A 25,556-nucleotide genomic window follows, 5' to 3' on the forward strand; every position below is an offset into this window, starting at 1 on the left:
GGTCTGAGCAAGGGCTAAAAAAGGATCAAAGGTCAGACCTGAATTTATTTTATTTATTTTTTTAACCAGAGTCCTTGTGTGGGAGTCTGTCAGCTCTGTCTTTCAAAGTGAAGTCCAGTGGATGTATTCAAAGAAATAATAATATCCTCACAAAAGCCAAGAAGCAGACAAACAAACAAAATCAAATGTCAAGCAGGGCTGCAATTCAGCAATTGCCTCTGTCTAGCGCCCAGGGGTATTTATCTTAGTTCTGCTGTCAAAACAGCCCAGCCATTCCATGCAATTAATCCTACTAAACTGACACTTAGATCATATACATATATCCACCACAAGTCCCAGTCCCTAAACTAAACCCTCCGCTGAACGCACGAGTAGATTAACCCACCCGCCCCTTTCTCACTTACTAGTTTAGACAAGATCACTGAGGCAGATATGACAGTCACCACCTCTTTAAAATGTAATACCACTCTGAGGAAAACCTCTTGGGATTACTTTAACTCCTTAACCTGTTTATCATGCTCTTTATTCTATAGCTTTGGATAGTAAGTCACTTTTGCTTTCCTCTCCTTTTAAAGCGAGCGAGCGGGAACTTAATGATCTCCCACCTCCAGCCCCCTCAGTCGCAATCGCTCCCCATCTCTCGCTCACTCTCTCTCATTCAGCGGCACAATGCTCCGCTTGCCAGTAAGAGCTTCTGGTGGTCAGGGGGGCTGTGAATCTTATCTGATTTTCCAGAGAGGGGTTTGGAGCTGGACTGAAGCAGGGACAATAACAGGAAGCGGCCAGAGGAACTGCTGGGCTGGGCTGATCACTTTTGCCTCTGTAGGGGCCTGATTAACCAGTGAGCAGCTCTGTGGGAGCTCAGACAGGTTCACATGCAGCTGGAAACAGACACTGCTGACCTGAAACTGAGGAGGATAATTCATTTACTGAAGGGATTTTCAAATCAAGGAAGACTGTTGAAGGGACCCTGGTAGGTGAATATTTTTTTTTTTTTTTTTATGTTTGACAAAACTGTATTTAGTGTATGATTATATTTATGTTTCTAGAGATATTTACATCTTTTAATAACTGTGTAATATATACAGTGTCTCTGTGTGTTCTATTTTATTTGAATTCAGTTTCAATGTATATTGCAATATTTCTTATATGTATCTTATAAAATCTGAAAGTCTGATTTGAATGACACTTCCTGGACTAATGGGAAGGAAATTCCTAAGGAACACTGATTACCCATGGGAAGACTTTGAACTTATCTGGATGGGACATTTTTAGAAAAAAAACACTTATAAATCCATACACCATCTGTTGTGCTTTCTTGAAGCAGCACAGCAGCTACAGGTTATTCTTAAAGTCTCCTCCTATATGCCACTGTAAGAATGTTTTAAAAGGTGCAGAAATGAATGATGTGTCATCATACAAAGAATTAAAGTCGGTGATGTTAATTATTAAAGGTCATATGAAACATCTCAGTTCAGTCTAGAAATAATAAAAAAATAATTAAGAGAGGTGTAGCAGATGAGTCAGAGGTGAGAACAGGTGCAGTGCACACACTTCAGACAATGACAACTTTAACAGGTTTCTGGAACTTGTGACACAGAAGACATGAGATAGAAATGAGGGGAGAGTTGATGTATGTCAGGCTGAATTTCCTAGAGGAGAGAGTAGGCAGACTGCAGATTGCTGGAAGCTGCTCTGTGATTAAACCTATTTTAATGTGAAACCCACACATGGACACACACACACACACACACAGACAGACTTTCAAATGACTGGTTTAAACTGCCAACTGAATTATCTAGAACTTAATATTTAGTAACCAATAGTCCAAATAAAATAAAAGAAGTAAAGCAGAATCAAGAGTTGGAATTCAGTGTAGCAAACACAGACAGGCGAAGTGGTGCTGTCACAATAAATATCAGCACTCATGGAACACTGCTTGTCCAGTAAAAGTAGTTTAAGTTTAAGTAAAAAAATAAATAAATAAAAAAACACAAACTGATATATTTAACTCAAACCGTTGCAGTCTGTCACTCTTATAGTGTAAGTGGATAGGAATCACGGCTAACCCTGCGGCTTGTGATGATACACTGATGTGTAAAGACACTAAATTATCATTCTGTGCAAGAAACTGAACAGTATTTATATTGTTTTTTACCTCTGATTCACACAATGTCTTTACTATTAGAACTGTACTGGGCATGTCCTCCTATGCTCGTTCTCAACAGCAGGAGCGTGAGGTGTCTTCTTCTTGCTTTATAATTTCTAGGAGTCACTCAATTAGAAGTGTCAATGGAGATTACAATTAAGAGATTACACTAACAATTAAGCTGTCTATAACTAACATGATCTGTAAAGGTACAAAATCCAATTACTATGCAAAAGTATTAGGCCACTAGTATTTTCACTAAAATAAATAAATAATAAAAAAAAAAATTGTTGTAAGTCTATTTCTATCTTTTGCTGTAGTGTGTGATATCAGTTTACATTTCCAAACATTATTTTTGCCATTAACTGTAACAATCCAGTGAGATTTTTCTTTGCACAAGGAGTCTGACAGTGGCCATTGATCCACACAGAGATCTGGAATAACATGAAGAAACTGAGACAGACTAAATCCAGAAGAACTGTGGCAATGTCTCCAAGATACTTCAAGAAACCTAACTGCAAATCTACCTGAAAAACTATGCGCAAGTGCACCTAGGATAAAAGTGTTTTTTCAACGCATAGTGGTCACACCAAATGTTGATTTAATTAAGTTAATAGAAGTTAATTTATAAAATCTATAATCAATTTACAGCATTTTTATAGCTTCACGTGTCTAAAACATTGCCACAGTTCTTCTGGATTGAGTCTGTCTCAGTTTGTTCTGTTTCTTCATGTTATTCCAGACAGACTGGATGATGGTGAGATCAGATCTCTGTGTGAAGCACTGGCTACTGACTCCCTGTGAAAACAAAACCTCACTGGATTATTACATGTAATGGCAAAAATAATGTTTGGAAATGTAAACTGATATTTCCTACTGACACACTACAGCAAAACATAGCCATTTTTTGTTGGTGACAATACTACCAGCCTATAAGACTTTTGCACAGTACTGTATATCTGACAAAAATGCAGTGGCGGCATCCGGGCAGGGTTTGATGGGGACTCCTACTATTTCCCCACCAGATTCCCTTAATATTTCTCCTGTGGTCTGTATAGTGAAAGCAGGAGGATAAATTTATTTTTATCGTTAAACATGCTGTTTTTGAATTTTCATTGATGACTGCAGTGTTAATATTTTTTAATAGGCCTATAATTCATTATATAAAATAATAGACCTGTTAAAAAAAAACAAAAAAAAAACATTTTCAATGATGACAGTACATCATGGAGATTACATTTAATAATAAAAGTAACCTAATAAGAAAAATGTAAAGGCCTGCTTTTTAAAATTTCTCTGGCTATCTTCGACACATGATACGATGCATCTCAGCCCCACGGCGTGCACGTCCGCTATCAGTGTGTGGAAATGGTTGAAATTGTCTGCACTTTATCTATGGTTAAAAATAAATAAATAAATAAATGAAGTATATTTTACCATGTTTTCCTGCCAATTGCCACTGAGAGCGACTGACACTTGATGGTCATAAAAAAATGACTAAATAGCTTAGATGTGTAAAAAATAAATACATAACAATAAAATATAATAATAATAATCCTTTCTCTCTTTTCTATCTGCGTTCATAAATTGTATTAATTTGAAAATTTAATATTTGGCAGTTGGGATTAGAAGTTATAATACCAGAATTATTATTATTATTGTATATATATATATATATATATATATATATATATATATATATATATATATATATATATATATATATATATATATATATATATTATATATATATATATATATATATATATATATTATATATATATATATATATATATATATATATATATATATATATATATATATATATATACTTTTTTTTTGTAAATCTGTCTTTTTCGAAGCTGCTGTACATAAAAAAACACAAGGTGGCTGAATTTGCATGCTATTTAGACAGCAGAAGCTTATAAGCATTCATTACTTTAACTTAATTTTTAGCACCCCTCTTAAGCCCTTACTTAGCACCCCCAACAAAAAAATCCTGATATACTGCTATTAAAATACTGCTAAAAAGAATGCAAATTCAATTGATGGGGGCTTTACTCAATCTGTGCACCGCTGCATCATATAATCCGTCCCTGCAATACATTATTTTCCACAAGTATGTTCTTAACTTCTAACTTCTATTCACTAATGCAAAAGATAATTTGTCATGACCTTAAAGAATAAAGTCATTATATAAATTTGCCTTCTTAAATTTGTTTATATTTCTATAATGATTCTTTTAAATAATATTTGTAAGAGAGAATGTGTACAAAAAATATTTTAACTCTTACCAAATAGCAGATAATGAACAACGTTTTCCTTTTGCCCTTAACTTATGTTTGGAGAATGAAAAAAAAGAAAGCACAGACATGATAACAGGAACATCCAAGTAGGAATGAACTCAAAGCATAGTTAGCATAGTATATTATGCACTGCCCTTAAATTTCTGAATCCATTGTTATGATGTGAGGGCTTTTTAAACATTATGTGAAACTAACCATTTTGAGTGGAACAATTTAGGAGTCCCTATAGCAAAGATTTAGCAATTTGGGAAAATTTAAGAAGCATAATCCACCTCATCTTAATAGCATCATAAGAATAACATAACATAAGAATTGTCCATCAAGCTAAAGCATGTTATCTGAGATGGGAAAGTAGTAGGCTAGGCAATGTATTAGTAGGCTTTAACAATGTCACAGAGTTAGTGTCTGCTGTTTCCCATGATTCATAAGAATACAATCTAAAGTGTGTGTGATAGGAGGAAGTTGATAAAAATGAACTTTATATTTCTCTTTATTTCTTATTTCTTTCTATTTATATTTTCCTATTTTTAAGGAATCCTGGAACATCTATGTTTATCATCTTTACAAGAAGCTCTGTCTTTACATCGAAGTCTAAACTCTCTCTATATTTCACAGTAAGTCCTCTCTATGCTAAATCCAATCCAAGTTTTAGCTCATTGAGAAATCAAGCAAACAGTTATCTCTTTCATAGGGTTGGACTGGTGCCTATTAAAAGAGAACAGTTTGTTGTTAGTTAAACAGCTTACAAAGAACTGCTATAAGACCATTGACTTATCAAGTTGCAAATTAATATGGCAAATCAAAAATCTTGCCTCTCCCAAGATGTCTTCTTGTTTCTTCTATAAAATGAACACTTCAGAGAACTGCATTATAAACTTTGACCACAACTGCATATAAGCAATCTTTCTATGGTCAGTCATCTTGTGCAATAGTCCAAAATTTAAGGAATCTCATCCAGTTTATCAATATATAGCAGTTTTATTTTAATAAGCAAGTTCTTCTTTGCTGGAAAAAAGCAAGCAATTCCTTATTTGCAGAATGCAGAAAAGAGTAACCTATTCTGTCTGATATGAGCATTTACTACAATTCTTATAAATACATCAGCATGATGCATATTATTATAACTTCAGACTGAAATCATATTAATAATCTACCAAATACAACAACCAAAGTAAAATATATACAGTACAGACCAAAAGTTTGGACACACCTTCTCATTCAAAGAGTTTTCTTTATTTTCATGACTATGAAAATTGTAGAGTCACACCGAAGGCATCAAGGGCTATTTGACCAAGAAGGAGAGTGATGGGGTGCTGCGCCAGATGACCTGGCCTCCACAGTCACCGGACCTGAACCCAATCGAGATGGTTTAGGGGTGAGCTGGACCGCAGACAGAAGGCAAAAGGGCCAACAAGTGCTAAGCATCTCTCGGGGAACTCCTTCAAGACTTTTGGAAGAGCATTTCAGGTGACTACCTCTTGAAGCTCATCAAGAGAATGCCAAGAGTGTGCTAAGCAGTAATCAAAGCAAAAGGTGGCTACTTTGAAGAACCTAGAATATGACATATTTTCAGTTGTTTCACACTTTTTTGTTATGTATATAATTCCACATATAATTCCACATGTGATAATTCATAGTTTTGATGTCTTCAGTGTGAATCTACAATTTTCATAGTCATGAAAATAAAGAAAACTCTTTAAATGAGAAGGTGAGTCCAAACTTTTGGTCTGTACTATATATATATATATATATATATATATATATATATACCTCTTTTTTTCCCTTTCTTAATTGTTAGCTTAATATGGCCGTCTAAAATAGTCACTGAATCTTGCTCCCATTGATCACAATGCACAAATTATTTTAGTTAAAACAAAAACTATAGTCTCAATCTAGATAACTGACAGAAACTTCATGCCCATAAAGATAAGATGTAGCCTAATGCAATCCATCTCTCTGAAATCATTTAACGTTATACTATTTGTTTATTCATCAATATGATTCCCTTGTGGCACCCACTTTTCATATAAACTAGCCTTTAAAGGCCATGTTGCAGGTTAACCACCACTTTCGATTAATGGGTACATAAATCACTCAAGATATGTATATCATTTTAAAAATGTCTCCAAAATGGTCTTAAAGATCAGTTTTTTTAAAAGTTTTTGGTATTAATGTTTTTTTATGCAACTCTGTAATGACATCAAATTGGGGAGAAGTGGAGGAAAGGTAGCCTCTGTAAAAAAAAGCCCATTCTCTAGCAACCTCTGAAGCACTCGTTGGACGTGCTGCACATGTTCCTGTAGAGAAGAAGAAAAAATAAATATGTCGTCCAGGTAGACATATATGAACTGATCAATTATATCTCGCAGCACGTCATTGACGACTGCCTGGAAGACCGCTGGGGAGTTGGAAACCCGAAGGGCATGACCAAATATTAAAAGTGCCCTCTGGGGGTATTAAAGGCGGTCTTCCATTCATCCCCCTCCCTGATACGAACCAAATGATAAGCATTGCGTAAGTCCAGTTTTGTGAAAATTGACGCTCCCTGCAACCTCTCGAAGGCCGAAGACATCAACGGCAAAGGATAAGTATTATTTACCGTGATGTTGATCAGTCCCCGGGAATCAATACAAGGTCGCAGTGATCCGTCCTTCTTTCCCACAAAAAAGAACCCCGCCCCCGCAGGAGAAGAGGAAGGGCGGATGAACCTCGAAGCTAGAGAATCAGAAATATATTTCTCCATAGCCTCCCTTTCCGGAACAGAAAGTGAATATAATTTTCCTTAAGACGGAGACTTACCTGACAATAAATATATGGCACAGTCGTAGGGACGATGCGGAGGAAGAGAAGCAGCACGAGACTTATTGAACACTTCCTTCAGATGGAGGTACTCCGCGGGCACGTTAGACAAATCCACCGCCTCCTCCTGTAAAACAGACATAGACACAGATGGACAGGCAGACACTAAACAAGAATCATGACACTTTTTGCACCAGGAAAGAATGGAATTGGAGGACCAGTCTATTTTGGGGAGATGGAGGAGGAGCCAAGGGTGACCGAGGACTATGGGTGCCAGGGGAGACTCAAGTATGTGGAAGGAAATAGTTTCAGAGTGATTGCCTGATGTGATGAGGGTGATGTCTTCAGTGATGTGTGAAATGGCTGGGAGTTTCTGTCTATTGAGTGCGTGAACCGCGATGTGGCGCGGAAGGGGTCTGAGGGGAATGTGGAGCTTGTGTGCCAGTGTGTTGTCCATGAAATTACCTTCTGCCCCTGAGTCCAGTAGTGCTTGACAGTGGTGAGTCTGTGCTGACCATCTCAGTCTTACCGGGAGGAGTGTAGATGATGATGATGATGATAGTGATGAGGTCTTCTCGGCGGAGATCCCACCCGATAGTAGCCCCCTAACGTATTACCGGGCTTGGCCTTTTACCGGACTTGATGTCCGGCTCCCCCGCAGTAGAGGCACAGGCCAAGGGACCTCCGCCTCTCCTTCTCCTCCCGGGAAAGCAGAGCTTGCCCTACCTGCATGGGCTCGTGATCGTAGGAGGGGCTAACCTCGTCCCTGCCGCTGAATCGCACGTCCGCTGGTGTTCTGGATGTGGTGCTGGGTAAGCTACTCCTCTCCATCCGCGTCAGAAGTGCATCGACCCGCAAGGCCAGTTCCTTCAGTCTGTAGAGAGACGTGGGGAGATCCAGGGCATAGATCTCCTTCTGGACGCGGTCAGGCAGCCCATGCAGGAACATGTCCCACTTCGCCGCCTCGTTCCAATGACACTCCACCGCCAGGGTCCGGAACTCGATGGAATAGTCCGAGATGGATCTCTCATGCTGACGTAACTCCACCAGCCTCCTGGCCGCCTCCCTCATGGCGACGGCCCGATCGAAGACCCGTCTCTTCTCGGCGGAGAGTGCCTGAAACGAGGCGCAGCATGGATCCTGGTTCTCCCACACCGCTGTCCCCCATAATGCTGCCCTCCCAGAAAGCAGAGTTAGCACAAAGGCCACTTTGGCCCTTTCACTGGCGAAGGTTCTGCGCTGTAGGGAAAAGTGCATGTCACATTGGATTAAAAATGCTCTACAGAAGTTGGGCTCACCCGAGTGCATCTCCGGGATCGGGAGATGTGGTTCCGGCTGGGACGGGGTCTCTGATGGTACTGGGAGAACAGGCTGTGTGGGCGGCACAGTGGGAGCTCATAGTAGCTGGAACTGTTGAGTGAGCTCGGACACCTGCGTCACCAAGGCTTGAACTGCGCGACCAGTGTCATTAAGATTCCTCTCCTGGGAGTCCATCCTCCGAACACTGGCGCTGAGAAATTCTTCGAGAGTGGAAGGTTGAGTACTCGCTACCTCCATGATAGTCGTATGGAAGACAGGAGGCAAATGCAAGTTAACAGAGTTTATTGTAAAGAGGTGTGATGGATGATGGTTAGAGAGTGACGCAGGGACCTCGATGGCAGCACAGACTGGTGAGTAGTGGGTTGAGTGCGCTGGTAAAGATGACGGTGGTGGTAGATCCGTGAGAGGTGAAGATAATCCGTGAGTAAATGGTACAATCCAGAGACAGCCGAACAGGAGACAAAGCAAGGGCAGGAACACGAGAGACTGAACAAACACGGAGGATCTCAAAAATCAGACGATCAGAGGCAACACCCACATGAAACAATCAACATGAATACAGCAGGAGACGGTGCATTCATGAAACATGACAGCCTCAGCCTAGTATGATGCCGCATTCCAGGCAACCCATAAGAGGTGTTTTTCCAACCTTAAACCCATGAAAGTGCACTGGAACGGCATTCAAACCCGTGACTTCCCACCCGTGAACTCGTACTAGATCGATGTACTCCGAGTTCCGAAGTCACACAGCACGCTAAACAATGAAGACAGCCCCTAGTAATAATACTACCTACGGATGCAGTGTTTATGCAAGTGGTACACGTAAAAAAAAGATTTTAGGTCAATGTAACGTTGCAATAAAATAAATAATCTAGCTACAATTCCTTGTGCTCAGAAAGTTTGGCGTTACTTGCCTGGAACAGTACAAAGACATTAGTCGTGGTATGAAATCGTGATTACGAGCTCAAAAACCTGCCTGGAATGCAGCATCAGAACAATAGCGACTGACTGGGATGAGGAAGAGGTGGCAAGAGCTAACATGTATGATGGCCCGTAGGGGTATAATTTCAAACCAGCCAGATGTGAAAGGGCAAATGAGGAATTGCCAAGAACTGATAGCCGTCAAAGGCAATTAAATGCATGGTCCGAGGAGAATGAGTGGAGAGTTGGTGAAGTGTCCTGGTGAGTTGCTATCATTTAGCAACGCAGCAATGAGCACTGTAACTAGTCTACGAGCAGCAGTGCACAATAACGATGCATATATTTTTTTTACTGTCATTGAATAGCACCGAGTGAAAAATCAACGTTTTCTTTATATCTAGTGGCAGTGATAATGACGTTAGTTCAGATAAGTACCGGTCAACTTTGTCTTTGTCATCTAGAAATAGAAGGCATCATGCTAGTTATATCGGCGTTTTTAAGCGTTTATCTCTTCCTCCGGTGAAAATGTTGTTGCAAACGTAGCCGCATGTCTGTCGCTGTGTTGGGCAGGTGCTTGTGTGGGTGCTGTCCCATGGAAACTGCGTTGGAAAGCTTGTGTGTAGGGAAACGAGTGCGTTTGGGTCTCTGTTGGTCGATATCTATCTATCTATCTATCTGTCTGTCTATATATATATATATATATATATATATATATATATATATATATATATATATATATATATATATATATATATCTACAGTATGTATTTATCTATTTATCTATAATCTGAACTATCTTAATACTCTCGTCTACTACTCGTCTCTCTCTAGTCGCGCTCAATGCTCTCAATGCGGGCTTTGGTAAATTATCTCTCCAATGTGACGTGATACAATGCATTGTGGGGGAAAGGAGACTGCTGTAAGGTAGGACCTACTTTTTCGTATTATATTCCATTTTGTGATAACAAACAATATAAAATACAATGAATAACAGTTTAAATGTTTATTACCAACAAGCAAATTGCACAAATTCATTAAAAAATTAACCCTGCAACATGGCCTTTAACTTTACAGAGCCAAATAATACTTCTTAATAAAAATTCAGCCAAGTCATCTAAATACAGTTTTCATTTCTGCTCTATTCATTGTTGTCCCTCTAATCAACAGTACCTACCTTTGGCTGTGTTGGTGACTGACAAAGCTGTGCTTTCATTTCTCTTCAGATTGCACAAACTGACATTGCGAATTGAAAATACGCCTAATGGAAATCCACCAATTTAGCAAAAACTTGCATGAGGTGGTTTTCCAGGCAATGCAAAAAATGAAAAATTTGCAAGACTGAAAAGGAAAAGGGGTTTTCACATTTACAGGTGACCTGTAACAGGTCACATGTATGTAAAAGTCATATGATAATTATTCCATGTACTATAACCTCCAAAAAACACATCATACCTGGCCGTTCTCCAGTATAAGGGCTTTCCCTACCATTAATGCTTAGACAATTTACACTGCACACGTATGCGGTGCAGTGTGGCTCTGATACAGCCATTGAAGCTGTTTGTTCCTGAAGCGCCTCTTGCGGCTCTGCTTCTGTAAAGATACATGCATAGCCTCCTTTGAATGAATAGTCACTTTCACTTTCACCATTCTCAGTCCTTGCATGGGCCCATGGAAAGTATTATGAACATTAAGCCTTTTAGTTTGCTCACAAACTTCTTCCAAAATGTATTACATTCACACATTATATAGTTGTGTGGCGCGGGGAGTCGGTGGGGACTGAAAATGTTACGTCACGGGGGAGCGACTTACAATAATAAATATAACCAGACTACGCCACGATGGGAATTTCACCCAAAGATTTTAATCAAACCACCTTTTAAAAGGGCAAACACAGGTTCGTATCACCAATTATATACGAGTCAGAGACAGAGGTAACAATATAAAAATAATCTTTTTATTGACAGTTATAACCAATATTAAAATAGGCAATGGAGCATTTGGTTATTCAGCCCAATGGGCCACCAAGAGAAATTTGATACAACGCCAAAAGGCAAGGGGCTGGAGCTTACCACAGGACAGCGGCTGACCAGACCACACCACCTATAAGTGAATCACGGTGTGCACACACACACACACACACACACTTGAAGACGCACCACAACACACTGTGAGAAATCACTGCACACTGTGACGGGGGTGCCACCACCTAAAATAAGCTGGTCCTCTGCCCTGGTGCCCAGACCCTGCCAAGACAAAAATATTTATATGAATATGAAGAAACAAAACAACAATATAAACCTCCCACAGAAATAAACAAATAAATGGAAACAGGAACAAATTCAACAAGATATAAGAATATGAAGAAAAGGAGGCAGAAAGGAGGTCAAGCAATTAGGACTTTGTCGTAAAACAATTCAAATATCAAAAATAATAGCAAAGAATGCAACTGATGCAGGTAGACAAAATCAATGAAAAACAACCAGAGCAACAATATTGAAAAAAACAAGAAAGAGAAAAAAATAATATTTGAAAACAAGAAGATAATATTAGAAACCCAAAGGATTGTTTGGTAAAAAAAGGAAAATAATAATAAAAAAATAGTTTCTGGAAACAGGACAGCAATGCAGCTGTAAAAGGACACGAGTGCCTCAAATGAAAAGCAGCTTCTTTACATAGCCGCACGGCAGCAATCACTGAATCGAAACCGATGCTCCAAATTAATTGCAACCTTGATGTTTGCTAGCGCCAGGGAATGACGGAAGTGCGGAAGTGACGGAAACGCGTTACCGACGCAACAATTCAACAGGTGACGTATCTCAGGTAGCACATCATTTACCTTTTTATAGCCTGTGAGCGCCCTCAATTGGCTAAACACAGCAGGTGACGTAACAACTGCCACATCTGCATTGCAAGGGGTGGTGTTTTAGTTTATCCACTGAGATATGGATTACAAGTTAGCTGAGGTAAGCATATAGTCAGCAATTACTGGACATGTAAGGACTAATATTGGCGGAACACTTCAACTTTCAGGATAGGACATACTAAACCCAGTAACCTGTGCCCACAGAGGTCCCCCACCATTCTTAGATGATTCAACTCTATGTATCATCTGCACATGTGCATATACATTGAGGTAAAGAGACATAAAATTAAAGAACAGAGAGAGAGAACCCAGATGGGAGGAGGGATTACACACTCCAACAATAATAGAAAACATCTGTGGACTGGAGCCAGTAAGGGAGAAGGGATTGCAAAGAGGCAAACTCACAGTAATATCTGACAGAGATCATGATATAATCTAACACTTTCTTTCTTTCCAGCATTAAACATACTGAAGTTTGTCAGGCTGAAGAAACCATCTCCAAAGACATGTATTGATGTATATATTTTTGTTCTGTTGTTCCATTCACATGTGCAGATGATGAAACAGTCAGCCTGCAGGCAGTTGACTGAGCCTGGCTTCTGGGCAGGTGTCCTGGTTGTTTTATGTACCCTCAGCATGGGAGCTGATGTCCACCAAGATCTGAAAACACAATCCATGCCAAGCAGAGTGCTTAAAAGACATAAGAGAGACTGGAATTGGGATAAACTTTATGTGTCTGAGGAATTGCCTCCACAAAACCCACCTGGTAAAATTGGAAAGGTAAAGGGTCTTTACAATGACTTAACAATGACACTGTAAATTCTAATTAGTAAAGCTTACTTAAAAAAAGCATGCGAACCGATTGCCTTAGAAAAAAAAAAAGTAAAGTGAAATAAGAATAGGTTTATTTAGTATTGTAAACTTACACACAAGTTTTGGTAATTAATAATTACTTTTTTCAACAACTAAATGAATAAGTACAATATACTATTTGAGCATTTCAAACAACTTTTTTTTGTAAGTTGTATTTAGATTGAACAGCAATCTAGTTTGAACCAACTGTCTTAAAAAAAAAAAGTTAGCATTACTCCAGTAACTTAAGTGCTTCAAACATTCATTACAAATTACTGAAAACTATGTTGAATTCATCACACACAATTACAAAAAAATTAAGATAGTGACAGTTCAAGGGTAAAGGTTTTTTTTTTTTTTTTATGCAGTTTTAACTTGTATTGCAAACATTTTGAAACAAAGCAAAAACATGACATCTGATTTAGGATAAGCTTCTTGTAAACTGAGGAGGTAGCAGTATGATGAGTTTAAGTATGCCACTGGGTTGGATGTACAAGCATAATTACTTTTTTTTTCGTTCTTTCTTGAAGTTACTGAGGAGCAGAAGCTGTTAGTTAACCACATTCTTCAAATTATCTTATTTTGTGTTCAATGGAACAAAGTACTTTATGCAGATTTAGAACAACCTGTGTACATTATGACAGAATTTTCATTTTGGGGTATGAACCAGTGGCGTTTTCTCCATTGGGGCGATTGGGCAATGCACCACCAAAGGAAAGGGAGTTTTTTTTTTTTTCTTTTACATTCAACCACAGTGTTATGCTAGCTTTCACTATTCTAGACTGATTGTGCTGCCTCTTCATAGTCCAATCGGCGATGTTTTGTTTTCTTTTGTGTGGTACCGCCCCTTTTTTGGTGATTTCTGTCAAACTGAGAATCGACCGAGTACTCTCATAGACTTCCATACAAAGATCCTTTTTTTCGAACTGCAGGCACTGCAATGCAATCTCAATGAGTTACGGGATGGCTAGCCCTAACGTGCTTTCGTCATCATGCATAACCTTAACTTGTGCAATGACTGGTGGGAACAGTGACATCCAATAATATTTAAAAACAATTAAAAATTTTAACAACAATAAAAAATAAAAAAAAATACTTTAATATCTTTATCAAATGCGAAACCCCCCCCCCCCCCCCCCCCCAAAAAAAAACAGAGAGACGGGGACAGCCATGCCTTTATCAGGTGAACTTGATCGAAATCATGGTGAACATTACTTCAGCGCAAATTATTTCTATCATGTCATTGAAAGAAATACCATTAATTCATCGTAGCAATAAGGATAACCAAGACCAAATTTAAACATCAAATAAGTATCTACAAAGGGCGGGAAGTCGTATAAACGAGGATTTTCGAGGACCTGGTATGAGCGGAGAAAAAGGCTAATAGGCTGCGAAGTAGCTGAGGCTTTATATTGCTAATTTAACACTGCATTTTGTTCCATCGCAAGAGCGTGACGGACATCACATAGACAACTACAACGTATCACCGAAATGCATCATCTCTCGAAGAAGGTGCAAAAACATGAAAGAGCAAAGATGCATATGGATAGTAGGGAGCAGTGTAATATAAGTGATTAACTTAAGTGAGTAATGTAATATAAGTGAGTAATGTAAGTAAGCAGTGTAATGTAAGTGAGGAATGAGATATAAATGAGCAGTGTAATATAAGTGAGTTGTGTAAACAGTGATTTATGTGACTTCAATTATTTCTTATTAAACTGAAATTTAAGTAAAATGTTTTTTTGGGAAAAACCACATCCTGGCGTCAGTGTTTGCTACTGAATTGTGTTAACACGCATATAGAAAAATAAGGAGAGCAAGAGATTGGTTTCTAACGTCAGTTTATTTTTAATTAATACTACAGTAGTTCAGTTTCCTTTACATATTTAACAAGCCGTTAATTTATCAATTGAATGGGTTACCTATCCTCATTATTCGAGCAAACATTTGGGAGAAGGAGCCGAGGCAGAGACAGAGAGACGAACAACCAGGGTGACTGGGAGGATCCGAAGGTCCAAGGGGGAACTGATGGCTCTGGCGACCGACGCGGAGAGTGGATCGGAGCCGGAGGGACAATGCAGCCAAGCGGAGCTTGTGGACTACAAGGCCACGGTGGAGAGGAGGGAGCTAGGAGCCATGGTGGAGCCGACGGGTCAAAGGGCCGAGGCGGAGTCCAGGCCTTGGAGGCTGGAGGCGGAGGTGAGGGAGACTCCGACCACAGCTGCGCTGGAGGATGGCAGTCCTGCGGAGCTCGCACCGCAATGATGGACACAATGATGGACACTAAATTTAAACTTATGTAGGTCGGGTCTTCTGTCACGTTACGCTGCCCAGAAGGAGCGCAGAGCCAAGGATAGTCGAAATAACACTTTATTAATCCAACACAGGGTATATCCAACATGGAACACAGAGGAAGACACATGTATGTGGTTTGTATAATGAAGGGCAGACAGGTGCATGGAATAACTTAATTAAAAGGGCTTGGAAAACATTTGGAAGAAACTAGACACACCTGGAATCAAACTAACCAAACACGGGAGACAGAAACTGGGTCACAGAGAATTTGGGCAATGGAAAACACACAAAGAGTGTGACAGCAGGTTAGTTAGAGAAGTATCTGGGGTGATCATGAAGTAAAACAAGTAGGCCTCATATGGGTGTGTAGTTCTGTCAAATCTGGGTTCTAAAAGTAAAAACAGAAAAACTAAGTTTAAGACATTTATAAAATACATTACAAATATGTTTGTCAAAGTGTTAATAAACTGTGCAATTGACTTATTTATTTTAAATATTATTATTAATTATAATAAAAATATTGAAATGTGTAAGCTATCAACATAGAAGTTGTAGGCTGTGAAGTGCTTTTATAATGAAAAAAATAAAGAAAAAATAAAATACAGTGGTTACAGGTATACTGCATCCGCAAGAAATTATTTGAAATTAAAAATAAAATGGCCCCCTTAAAATGACTCGTTCTAATACACCCCCACATATCTACTTCAGTATGTGGGAAGATTTGCATAACGCCGCCCAACTTTTATTCTCATTGTAGTATCATTGTTGCCGCTACATTATATTTTTTTTTCACTTCAGTAGTTTCTTTTGTCCTGCACCTGCCAGAAGGTGGGATGTGCACACAATTACTTATTTAACAATATTATGATGTTTATGTCTCATCGCTCTGGCCAGACAGGGCATCACAATATGTTAAAGGGGTCCTATTATGCTGTTTCACTTTTGGAATTGTAGTCTGTGTGTGGTGTGTATGTGTGGTCATAAAAAAAAATCTTCAAATGTACAAATATCACTCCAAAGTCCACTCAAAGAAATGCTGCTGTAGCCATCTAGTTTTTGCTAGTTATTACACATGCATCTGAATAATTATGTATGTTACAATTATGAAAACATGTTTATAATAAATTAGAATAAATTGCTGACAGTACAATAATAGACAATGATGTAATCTGCATAATTTAGAATTATGAGATTACAGTGTTCCCCATACATTGAGTGTGGGTGATTTTATCTCACTGTATTTCTGAAGGAAACGGACTGTCTTGGTTTGGACGTCATTTTAATTTAATAATGCATGTAATGTCTGATAAAGCAATTTTTTGAGTGAAGCGCTGCTGTGTGTACAGCAGTTACACGGGAAACCTTGATCCCTACTAACTGTATAACAGTTTCACTGCAGTTCATGTTATTATGATATAATTAAATAACAATAAAAAATAATGCATATGCACTTATATGTACAGTCATGCCCACAAATATTGGCACCCTTGGCAAATATGATCAAAAAAGGCTGTGAAAATTCATCTGCATTGTTAATCCTTTTGATTTTTTATTAAAACATTTCACAAGAATGTATCCTTTCATTGGATAATAAGAATTTAAAACGGAGGGGAAATATCATTATGAAATTAATGTTTTTCTCAAATACTCGTTGGACACAATTATTGGCACCCCTAGAAATTCTTATGAGTAAAATATCTCTGAAGTATATTCCCATTCATTTTCACAATTTTGAGCACTCCAGCATGATTATAAACATGAAATTATCCAGCCATTGCTTCCTGTTTCACAGAAATTTAAAGTGGAGGGAAAACAAAGCCCAGATGCCAATAATCATCCATCACAATCAGAAAAACCAAAGAATATATTTCTGATGTGCAGCAAAAGATGATTGAGCTTCACAAATTGGTGAAGTGGCTTTAAGAAAAGAGCTAGAGCAGTGACAATTCCCATTTCTACCATCAGGTCAATAATTAAGTATTTCCAATCAACAGAAAATGTTAGAAAACTGCCTGGAAGAGGATGTGTGTCTATATCGTCCTAATGCACTGTGAGGAGGTCAGTTTGAGTGGCTAAAGACTCTCCAAGGATCACAGCTGGGGAATTACAGAAAATAGTTGAGTTTCTGGTTCAGAAAACCTTTAAAAAAATTGTCAAACAGAACCTACATCAACACATGTTGTTTGGGAGGGTTCATCCAAAAACAAACTAAAGCATATTCAGTTATCAGACACGACTGGAACTTCAAATGGGACTGGCTTCTATGATCAGATGAAACTAAAAATGAGCTTTTTAGCAGTAAACACTCAAGATGGGTTTGGTGAAAACAGGGATAAAAAGTACCCCATGTGTACAATGAAATACACAGCTGTATTTTTGATGTTGTGGGCCTATATTTCTGCTGGAGGTCCTGGACATCTTGTTTAGACACATGGCATCATGGATTCTATTAAATACCAACAGATAAAAAATCAAAAAGTGACTGACTCTGTTAGAAATCTTATAATGGGCCATGTTTGGATCATTCAACCGTACAATAATCCAAACACAAACCTCAAAAACAACACCGAAATGGGTCACTGAGCTCAAAACCAAGCATCTGCTATAGCCATTCCAGTCCTCTGACCTGAACCCTACAGAAAATGAGAGGAGTGAACTGAAGAGGAGAACCTGGGAATCTGAAGGGTCTGGAGTGATTCTGGATGAAGGAATGGTCTCTGATCTCTTGTCAGGTGTTCTCTAACCTCATCAGGAATTATAGGAGACAGTTTTGAGCTGTTAAACTGGCAAATGGAGGTTTAAAAAATAATTCAACAAAAGGGTGTCCTTAATTGTGGCCAATGTGTATTAGAGAAAAACATTTATTTTATAATATTTCCCCCCCATTTTAAATTCTTATTATCCAATGAAAGGATACATTTTTGTTAATTTTTCAAATAAAAAATCAAAAGGATTAACAATGCAGATTAATTTTCACAGCCTTATTTGATCATATTTGCCAAGGGTGCCAATATTTGTGGGCATGACTGTACATAGTACATGCAGTTATTTTAAGTGGTTGTAAATAAAAGGTGATTTAGCCAAAAAAAAAAAAACAATAACATTACCATTGTAATATGTCTTGCAATAACAGTGCATGCAAAGGTTTCTGCTCAAACTGATATGTCATACTGACACCATCCTTAACTAAACCGGAGCAGACGGAGGAACTTGCTGCTTTGGCAAGGGACAGGTCAGTAATGAAGCACTGTCTAAACAGTTCACCAATCTAAAGGCACTGGTACAGCTAACCAATCACATCACATTTTGTATTTCAAAAGGTGGGCCTTCATCAAACCCGGAACTAAATAAGCCATTTGTGCCAGGATGGGGAGAAAGTTGTTGTAATAATGTAAATTATGTAAAAAAAAAAAAAAAAAAAAACTTTTTTTTAACCACCAAGCATGCAAGCATGTTCTAGTACACCCCAAAACAAATTCAAGACATTGCAAAAGAGCATAATAGGATGCCTTTAAGGGGCTTAACATTTCTGTCAGACACTTGAGGTTTTCAGCCAGTCACAATGCACTGGGTAGCTGGCCAACCAGTGCGTTTCTGAAGGTGGGACATAGAGGAGGAACTATCATGTATGTGGAATATAATGTGTTTTTCTAACCTTGAACTGCATAACCACATTTCATTACACCAAATAATGTTGTTTTTAGCAACATCATATGACCCCTTTAAATGTGTGATCATTTAATTACTATGATTGTGATGTAGTACAAATATTGACAATACAAGTATGAACTGAAAAATTACTTTTTAACCTAAAAAGTAACCAAAGACTTAGTGTCATACAATTATAGAGAGAACAGTACAAAATATTACAGTAAACAATTAATTATCAGTGGCACATAAAGATTCATTTTAAAACCTACTGTGAGCTCATTTTGAGAACTTTTGATATGTTCTCGAATTATATCTCAGAATTTTCATGCTTTAATTTTTATCTAGTTACAAGTAATTCGCCACAAGATCTGTATTTCTAGTCTTTGTTCTAACAGCAGAGTAGTTCAGAAAAATTGGCGGACAAATTCAAAACATTGCTTGTTCCGCATGCTCTCAAACCGTCCTTATTTCTTCTTCTGTTTTGTTGTTGCACATTAGCAATACATCAGCGCACAGCTGCCACCCACTGGTAAATTAATGTAATTGGTTTTGTTGCGGCTACTTGAATATGCAAGTCGTTTTATTCACCTTAAAATTAGCTGTAACTTAATAAAACCGAGTAAGTATAACAACTAAGTGTAAATTATATCGATGTTTACTTGTTATCTATCTTTTGGCTCTCTTCAAGAGATGCCATAGGAGGTCTGGGGGATGATGGGTGGAGGACGGAAATAATAAGATAATGTTTTGTATAGTGAATAAAGCGAGACCTCGGCTTTACAAAAAGTGTCAGTCAATCTGTCTATACACATCTACATGGTGTCAGAAGTGTGCCTGTAGTGATGATGGCACAAGGACTTCGTAAAATTGACCCCCTCGTCTTTGACGAAAATATTGCGGACAACTGGCCGAAATTCAAGTGCGAGTGGCGCATTTACAGCAACGCCAGCAGCGACAAAAAAAGTGCAATGACACTTTCACTTTCGAGGAGGAGGAGGATCCGGAGTATTCAGAGGTACTGGTAAAGAAGTTTGAGGAAATCTGTCTGCCTGTAAGGAACGTAATTATGGACAGACATGCATTCAATACAACAAACCAGAAGCCAAATGAAACAATCCAGTCGTACATTGTCACGTTAAAAACAATAGCAAGAAAATGCGAATTTGGCACTCTGCATGACAAACTGATCGATTAGTATGTGGCATTCACAATGACAATATCCGCACACAGCAGCTGAAAGAAAAAAAATCAAACTTTAAACTCAGCTGTCGAAATATGCATGCTACATGAGCAGTCTGAAAAAGGCAACAAAGAAATAAAAAAAGAACCAAAGAAGGACAGCGAAGTTTGTGCAGTGCAATTTTCTACATGTTTAAACTGTGGTGGCCAGCATTCACCCAACCGCAGCAGCTGTCCAGCCTTCAACAAGCGCTGCAACACATGTGGAAAATGGAACCACTTCTCTAAATGGTGCAGAACAAGCAAAACACGCACTTATAACAGACTAGGACAAGGTCCATCTCAGCCAAACAGAGCACCCCACACCATACGCAGGGGAGGACAGACACACAGAATCAGTGAACTTGATGCACAGATTGCATATGAACCAGCAGACTTTTTTTTCTGTGAAAGTGTAGAGGTGCCAGCTGATAGAGCAGAGATATTTATATTCCTGTCCACTTCCAACACAGGGAAGCAACTTAAGGTGAAGGTTGACACTGGAGCTTGGTGCAATGTACTGTCCAGAGGTGTTCTCCAGCACATCGACCCAGGCACTCATATCAATCACAGCCATGTTGTCAACCTTGTGGCTTATGCTGGTCAGATCGTAAGGACTTTAGCTCTCACTGATTTAAACTTCACATGTGGCACACTAAAGTTCCATGTCGTTGACAGTGATGTAAAACCTCTATTGGGTCTTAGAGACAGCATCAAACTAGGCTTTCTTCAACTTGGCCTGAATGTGCACGCTCTCCAGCAGGGGGCCCCTGAGCTCACAGTGTATGAAGACCTTTTGACTGCAGCACTATAGGCAAACTGCCAGTAGTGTATCACATGCACCTAGACCCCTCTGTGCACCCTACAATATGTGCTCCCAGACGAGTGCCATTGGCAATGAAAGACAAAATAGTCAATGAACTCAACAGAATGACTAAACTGGGAGTCATTAAGCCAGTTCAGGAGCCAGCCAAGTGGGTGTCTTCTATGGTGGCTGCACGTAAAAAAGATGGTGCTGTGTGACTGTGTATTGACCCTGTACACCTCAACAAAGCCCTCCTCAGACCACATCATCCCATGAAAACAGTAGAACAGGTGATCGCTGACATGCCAGGAGCCAAGGTGTTCAGCATCCTTGATGCAAAGTGTGGTTTCTGGCAGGTGCCACTCAGTGAGGAGTCATCAAATCTGACCACCTTCATGACCCCGGCGAGCCGATATACCTTCCTCCGGATGCCCTATGGAATCTCCACAGGAAGTGAAGTCTTACAAGTGTGCATGGAGCAGCTCTTTGAAGGACAGCCATGTGCCATTGTTATTGATGGCATCCTTGTTTGGGGCAGCCCAGAGAAGAGCATGATCTGCACCTCCGGCAAGTCATGGACAGAATACGTGCCATAAATCTTAAGCTCAACCTTGACAAGTGCCGTTTCCGGGTATCTGAGGTGTCATATGTGGGTCACCTTCTAACTGACCAGGGCATAAAACCTGACCCTACAAAGACAGATGCAGTCCGTTCTATGCCAACCCCAGCAGACAAACATGATGTTCAAAGGTTTTTGGGCATGACAAACTATTTATCAAAATTCATCCCGGGTTATAGTGAAATTACAGCACCGCAGGGGTCAGCTCCTGATTCAGGATGCAGAATGGAGCTGGCTAGAGCACCACATGGCAGCATTCACTAGACTTAAAGAACTCCTCACAAGTCCTCCTGTACTCCAGTACTTTGACACTCACCAGCCAATGGTGTTATCTGCAGATGCCTCTCAGCATGGCCTGGGTGCTGTCTGTCTCCAAAACAACAAACCAGTGGCGTTTGCCTCAAGAGCACTTACAGAGACTGAGTCATGCTACGCTCCGATAGAAAAGGAGCTGCTGGCCCCTGTCTATGCTTGTCAGAAATTTCATGATTACATATATGGCCGTCCATTGACCGTTGAAACGGATCATCAACCCCTCATCACTATTCTAAAAAAAACAATACACACGTTTTCAGAGGATGATGCTTAAGCTGCAGCACTATAACCTCAATGTCGTCTACAAGAGAGGCAAAGAGCTACACGCTCTCACGTGCACACCTGCCCTCGACTGACTGGGCCGAATCTACTGAGGACTATGATGTCATGACAGTGGAAGCCCTCTCCTCAAGGAGAACTGAGGAACTGAGACAGGAGACACAGGCAGACTATTTATGCAGGCGCTTATCTGAAGTTGTTGCCGTGGGCTGGCCGGACTCATCAAAGAAGCTGCCACATGTCCTCAGGCAATTCTATGCCATTAGGGATGAACTCACAGTTGATAATGGCCTAATGCTCCGTGGTCAGCGTTTTGTCATTCCCCACTCACTGCAACACTATTATGTCATACAGCTGCATCAAGGGCACCCAGGCCTAGAACCAACAAAGCGCAGGGCCAGAGAAACCATGTTTTGGCCCAGCATATACCAGGACATTGAACATGAAATCTCCTGGTGCGCCCCTTATAATGCCCTCAGACCACACCAAACAAAGGAGGCCCTTCATCTGCATGATATACCAGACTTACCATGGGCCCTTACAGCAGCAGACGTATTTGAGTGGGGCGGGAAAGAACATCTGGTACTCGTTGACTCAAACTCCGGCTGGTTTGAAATAGACCAACTCCCAAACATGACCAGTGCGACCATTATAACCAGACTAAAGCACCACTTTGCCACCCATGGAGCTCCTCAGCAGCTAATGACTGACAACACAACACATTTTACAAGCAGGGAGTTCAAAGAATTTGCCTGCATATGGGACTTTTGTCATGTCACCAGCAGCCCCATTACCCTCAATCAAATGGGCTTGCTGAGAGGGCTGTTCTCTCAGCCAAACACCTACTAGAAAAAATGCAGGCATGATGGAACAATGTATATGCGGCACTGTTCAATCTACGCAACATACCAAGGGATGGGCTGCCCTCACCAGCCCAGCGCCAGCTTTCTCGACACACCAAGACCCTTATTCCCATGACCAAAGCCATGTGTGTGCCAAAGGTAGAAACACAGGTCCAGGCAGCTTTAACACGTATCAGAAAAAGGGGAAAGACACACTATGACAGGTCAGCCAGACCCTTGGCCTCATTGCAAGCAGGGCAGACAGTGAGATTACAAACGGAAAGGGATATGACAGACTGGGAACAGTAATAGGATAAGCACCACAGTCAAACAGCTACAAGGTCCAAGCCGGAGATGCCTCATATGTGAGAAGCAGGCGCCACCTCCTACATACACATGAACAGTACACCCCACCTACAACAACAGAGGTCCCACTTAACACCAACAATTAACCTCTGCCAGAATCCCTGCCTAATGTCGACCAGCCACAGACAGAACAGGTACAGGAACCACCTGTGGTTGTCACCTGATCAGGGAGAATATAAAAGCACAACCCCCTATACAAAGACTAAACTACATAAGCTCAGACTGTTCATAACTCTCCTATTGCAGCGGTCCTTTTACTTGTGGTCGTTAATGGGGGTTGGAAGAATGTTGCATCCTGTTCTGGTATGTGGGTTGTACACAGCAAAATCCCCAGTGTTAATTAAACACTCTTGAGTGTGGACTCATATAAACACTAAAGCAGTGTTAAAAGTAACACTGAAGCAGAGTTGAAGTTAATGAGAGAATTAAGAAGTTAATTGAGTTATGATTGAGCATTATTGAAGACACCTGATGTTAACAAGCAGAATCACAAACAAGAAATTCACAATTTGTGTATCACCATTATAGTGGTCAGTGTTTGCTTTAGTTGGGATCTTGACCCTTCAGTTAATTAACTTTAGATTTTATGTGGCTGTGGTGACTGAATTATATCTTACATACAGACCACAGCAGAGGCAATCGTGTGTGCCATTGATTGTAGTTAGAGCTATTTGTTATCGAGTGACCTGAATGCCTGAGTTTAGGTTTCTTTACTGCATACATAAATTAAGTGAAAAAGAAAAGTAAGCAACCCAGCATTTCTGACATAGTATGACATGTTTTTAATAGTTAGTTCTACGTAAAAAAAGAAATCTTTTGTTTAGACACACAGAGATCAGGAATCAGCGTGAGCATCACAACAATGGTGACCATCAAAAAAGCATGTTGTAGCCAATAAAAACTCATCCATGGCTCCCATCATGCATTGCGGCATGAATAAATTATGAGCTGAACTGTCTTTTTAACTTTTTATTCTAACTATATTTTATTTTTGCTGTTTTTATGTACATTTTTTGTATCTAGTTTTGTGATGTTCAGAGTTGGTCTGTTTATCTGAGTATGTTGTTTGTCACCGTTGTTGAGATTCATACGTTGATTATTGTTATCTGTGTGTGCCTAAAATTAAAATTCTTTAATAAAAAAAAAAAAAAAATCAGAATCACTTGCAAGAGATACCTACAAAATGTATAGAAAATACAGATTTTTTCATTGTGGAATCAAAGCTGTGACAATCAATATGGAAGATTTACTTTGAGAAAAGACTGTAAATGAGTTCAGTGACTCATGTCAAACAACGATTACATAATCAACAAAACGCGATGATTTTTGCTCTTGGTTTGACAAACAAACTTTAAAAGTAAAAAGTTACAAGCCAAGATCCCAGCTAAAGCAAACACTGAACACTATAATGGTGATACACAAATTGTGATTTTCTCGTTTTTGATTCTGCTTGTTAACATCAGGTGTCTTCAATAATGCTCAATCATAATAATCATAATAATTAACTTCTTAATTATCTCATTAACTTCAACTCTGCTTCAGTGTTACTTTTAACACTGCTTTAGTGTTTATATGAGTCCACACTCAGAGTGTTAAATTAACACTGGAGATTTTGCTGTGTACACTGTTTACCAGTTCCACTGTTCATGTTCACTTTCATAACAGGTAAAGCTAAAGGGCTAACTATATATTGCTAGCATATATATATATATATATATATATATGTAGCTGTTCAAATCTTTTTGTTGTTGTTGTTTATTTAGTTTTATTTTTTTAATTATGTTAAACCTATCCAGGTATCTTATCATTTAGAAGGGGGATGTAGATTATATCGATGTTTACTTGTTATCTATCTTGTGGCTGTCTTCAAGAGTTGACGTAGGAGGTCTGGGGGATGATGGGCGGAAGACGGAAATAATAAGAGAATGTTTTGTATGGTGAATAAAGCGAGACCTC

The 25,556-nt window shown here is 39.3% G+C and overlaps 1 protein-coding gene across 6 annotated transcripts in view; it reads left to right on the forward strand.

Moving 5' to 3' along the window:
* The first annotated feature begins 698 nt into the window (after positions 1–698).
* Positions 699–25,556, forward strand: part of LOC113051571 (cadherin-5-like) — a 34,508-nt gene continuing 9,650 nt past the window's right edge. Inside the window, exons 1-3 of one of the 6 annotated variants that reach the window (XM_026215460.1) lie at positions 699–973; positions 4,988–5,069; positions 12,914–13,138. In XM_026215460.1, coding sequence (XP_026071245.1) covers positions 876–973; positions 4,988–5,069; positions 12,914–13,138 — 405 coding nt within the window. In that variant the 5' untranslated portion in view covers positions 699–875. Of the gene's footprint in view, positions 978–4,987; positions 5,070–5,900; positions 5,923–12,292; positions 12,316–12,913; positions 13,139–25,556 lie in introns of those variants that run through there. The other 5 variants (XM_026215455.1, XM_026215456.1, XM_026215457.1 and 2 more) reach the window with 5 other exon arrangements.

This window comes from Carassius auratus, chromosome 32 (assembly GCF_003368295.1).
Source record: "Carassius auratus strain Wakin chromosome 32, ASM336829v1, whole genome shotgun sequence".
NCBI lineage: Eukaryota > Metazoa > Chordata > Actinopteri > Cypriniformes > Cyprinidae > Carassius > Carassius auratus.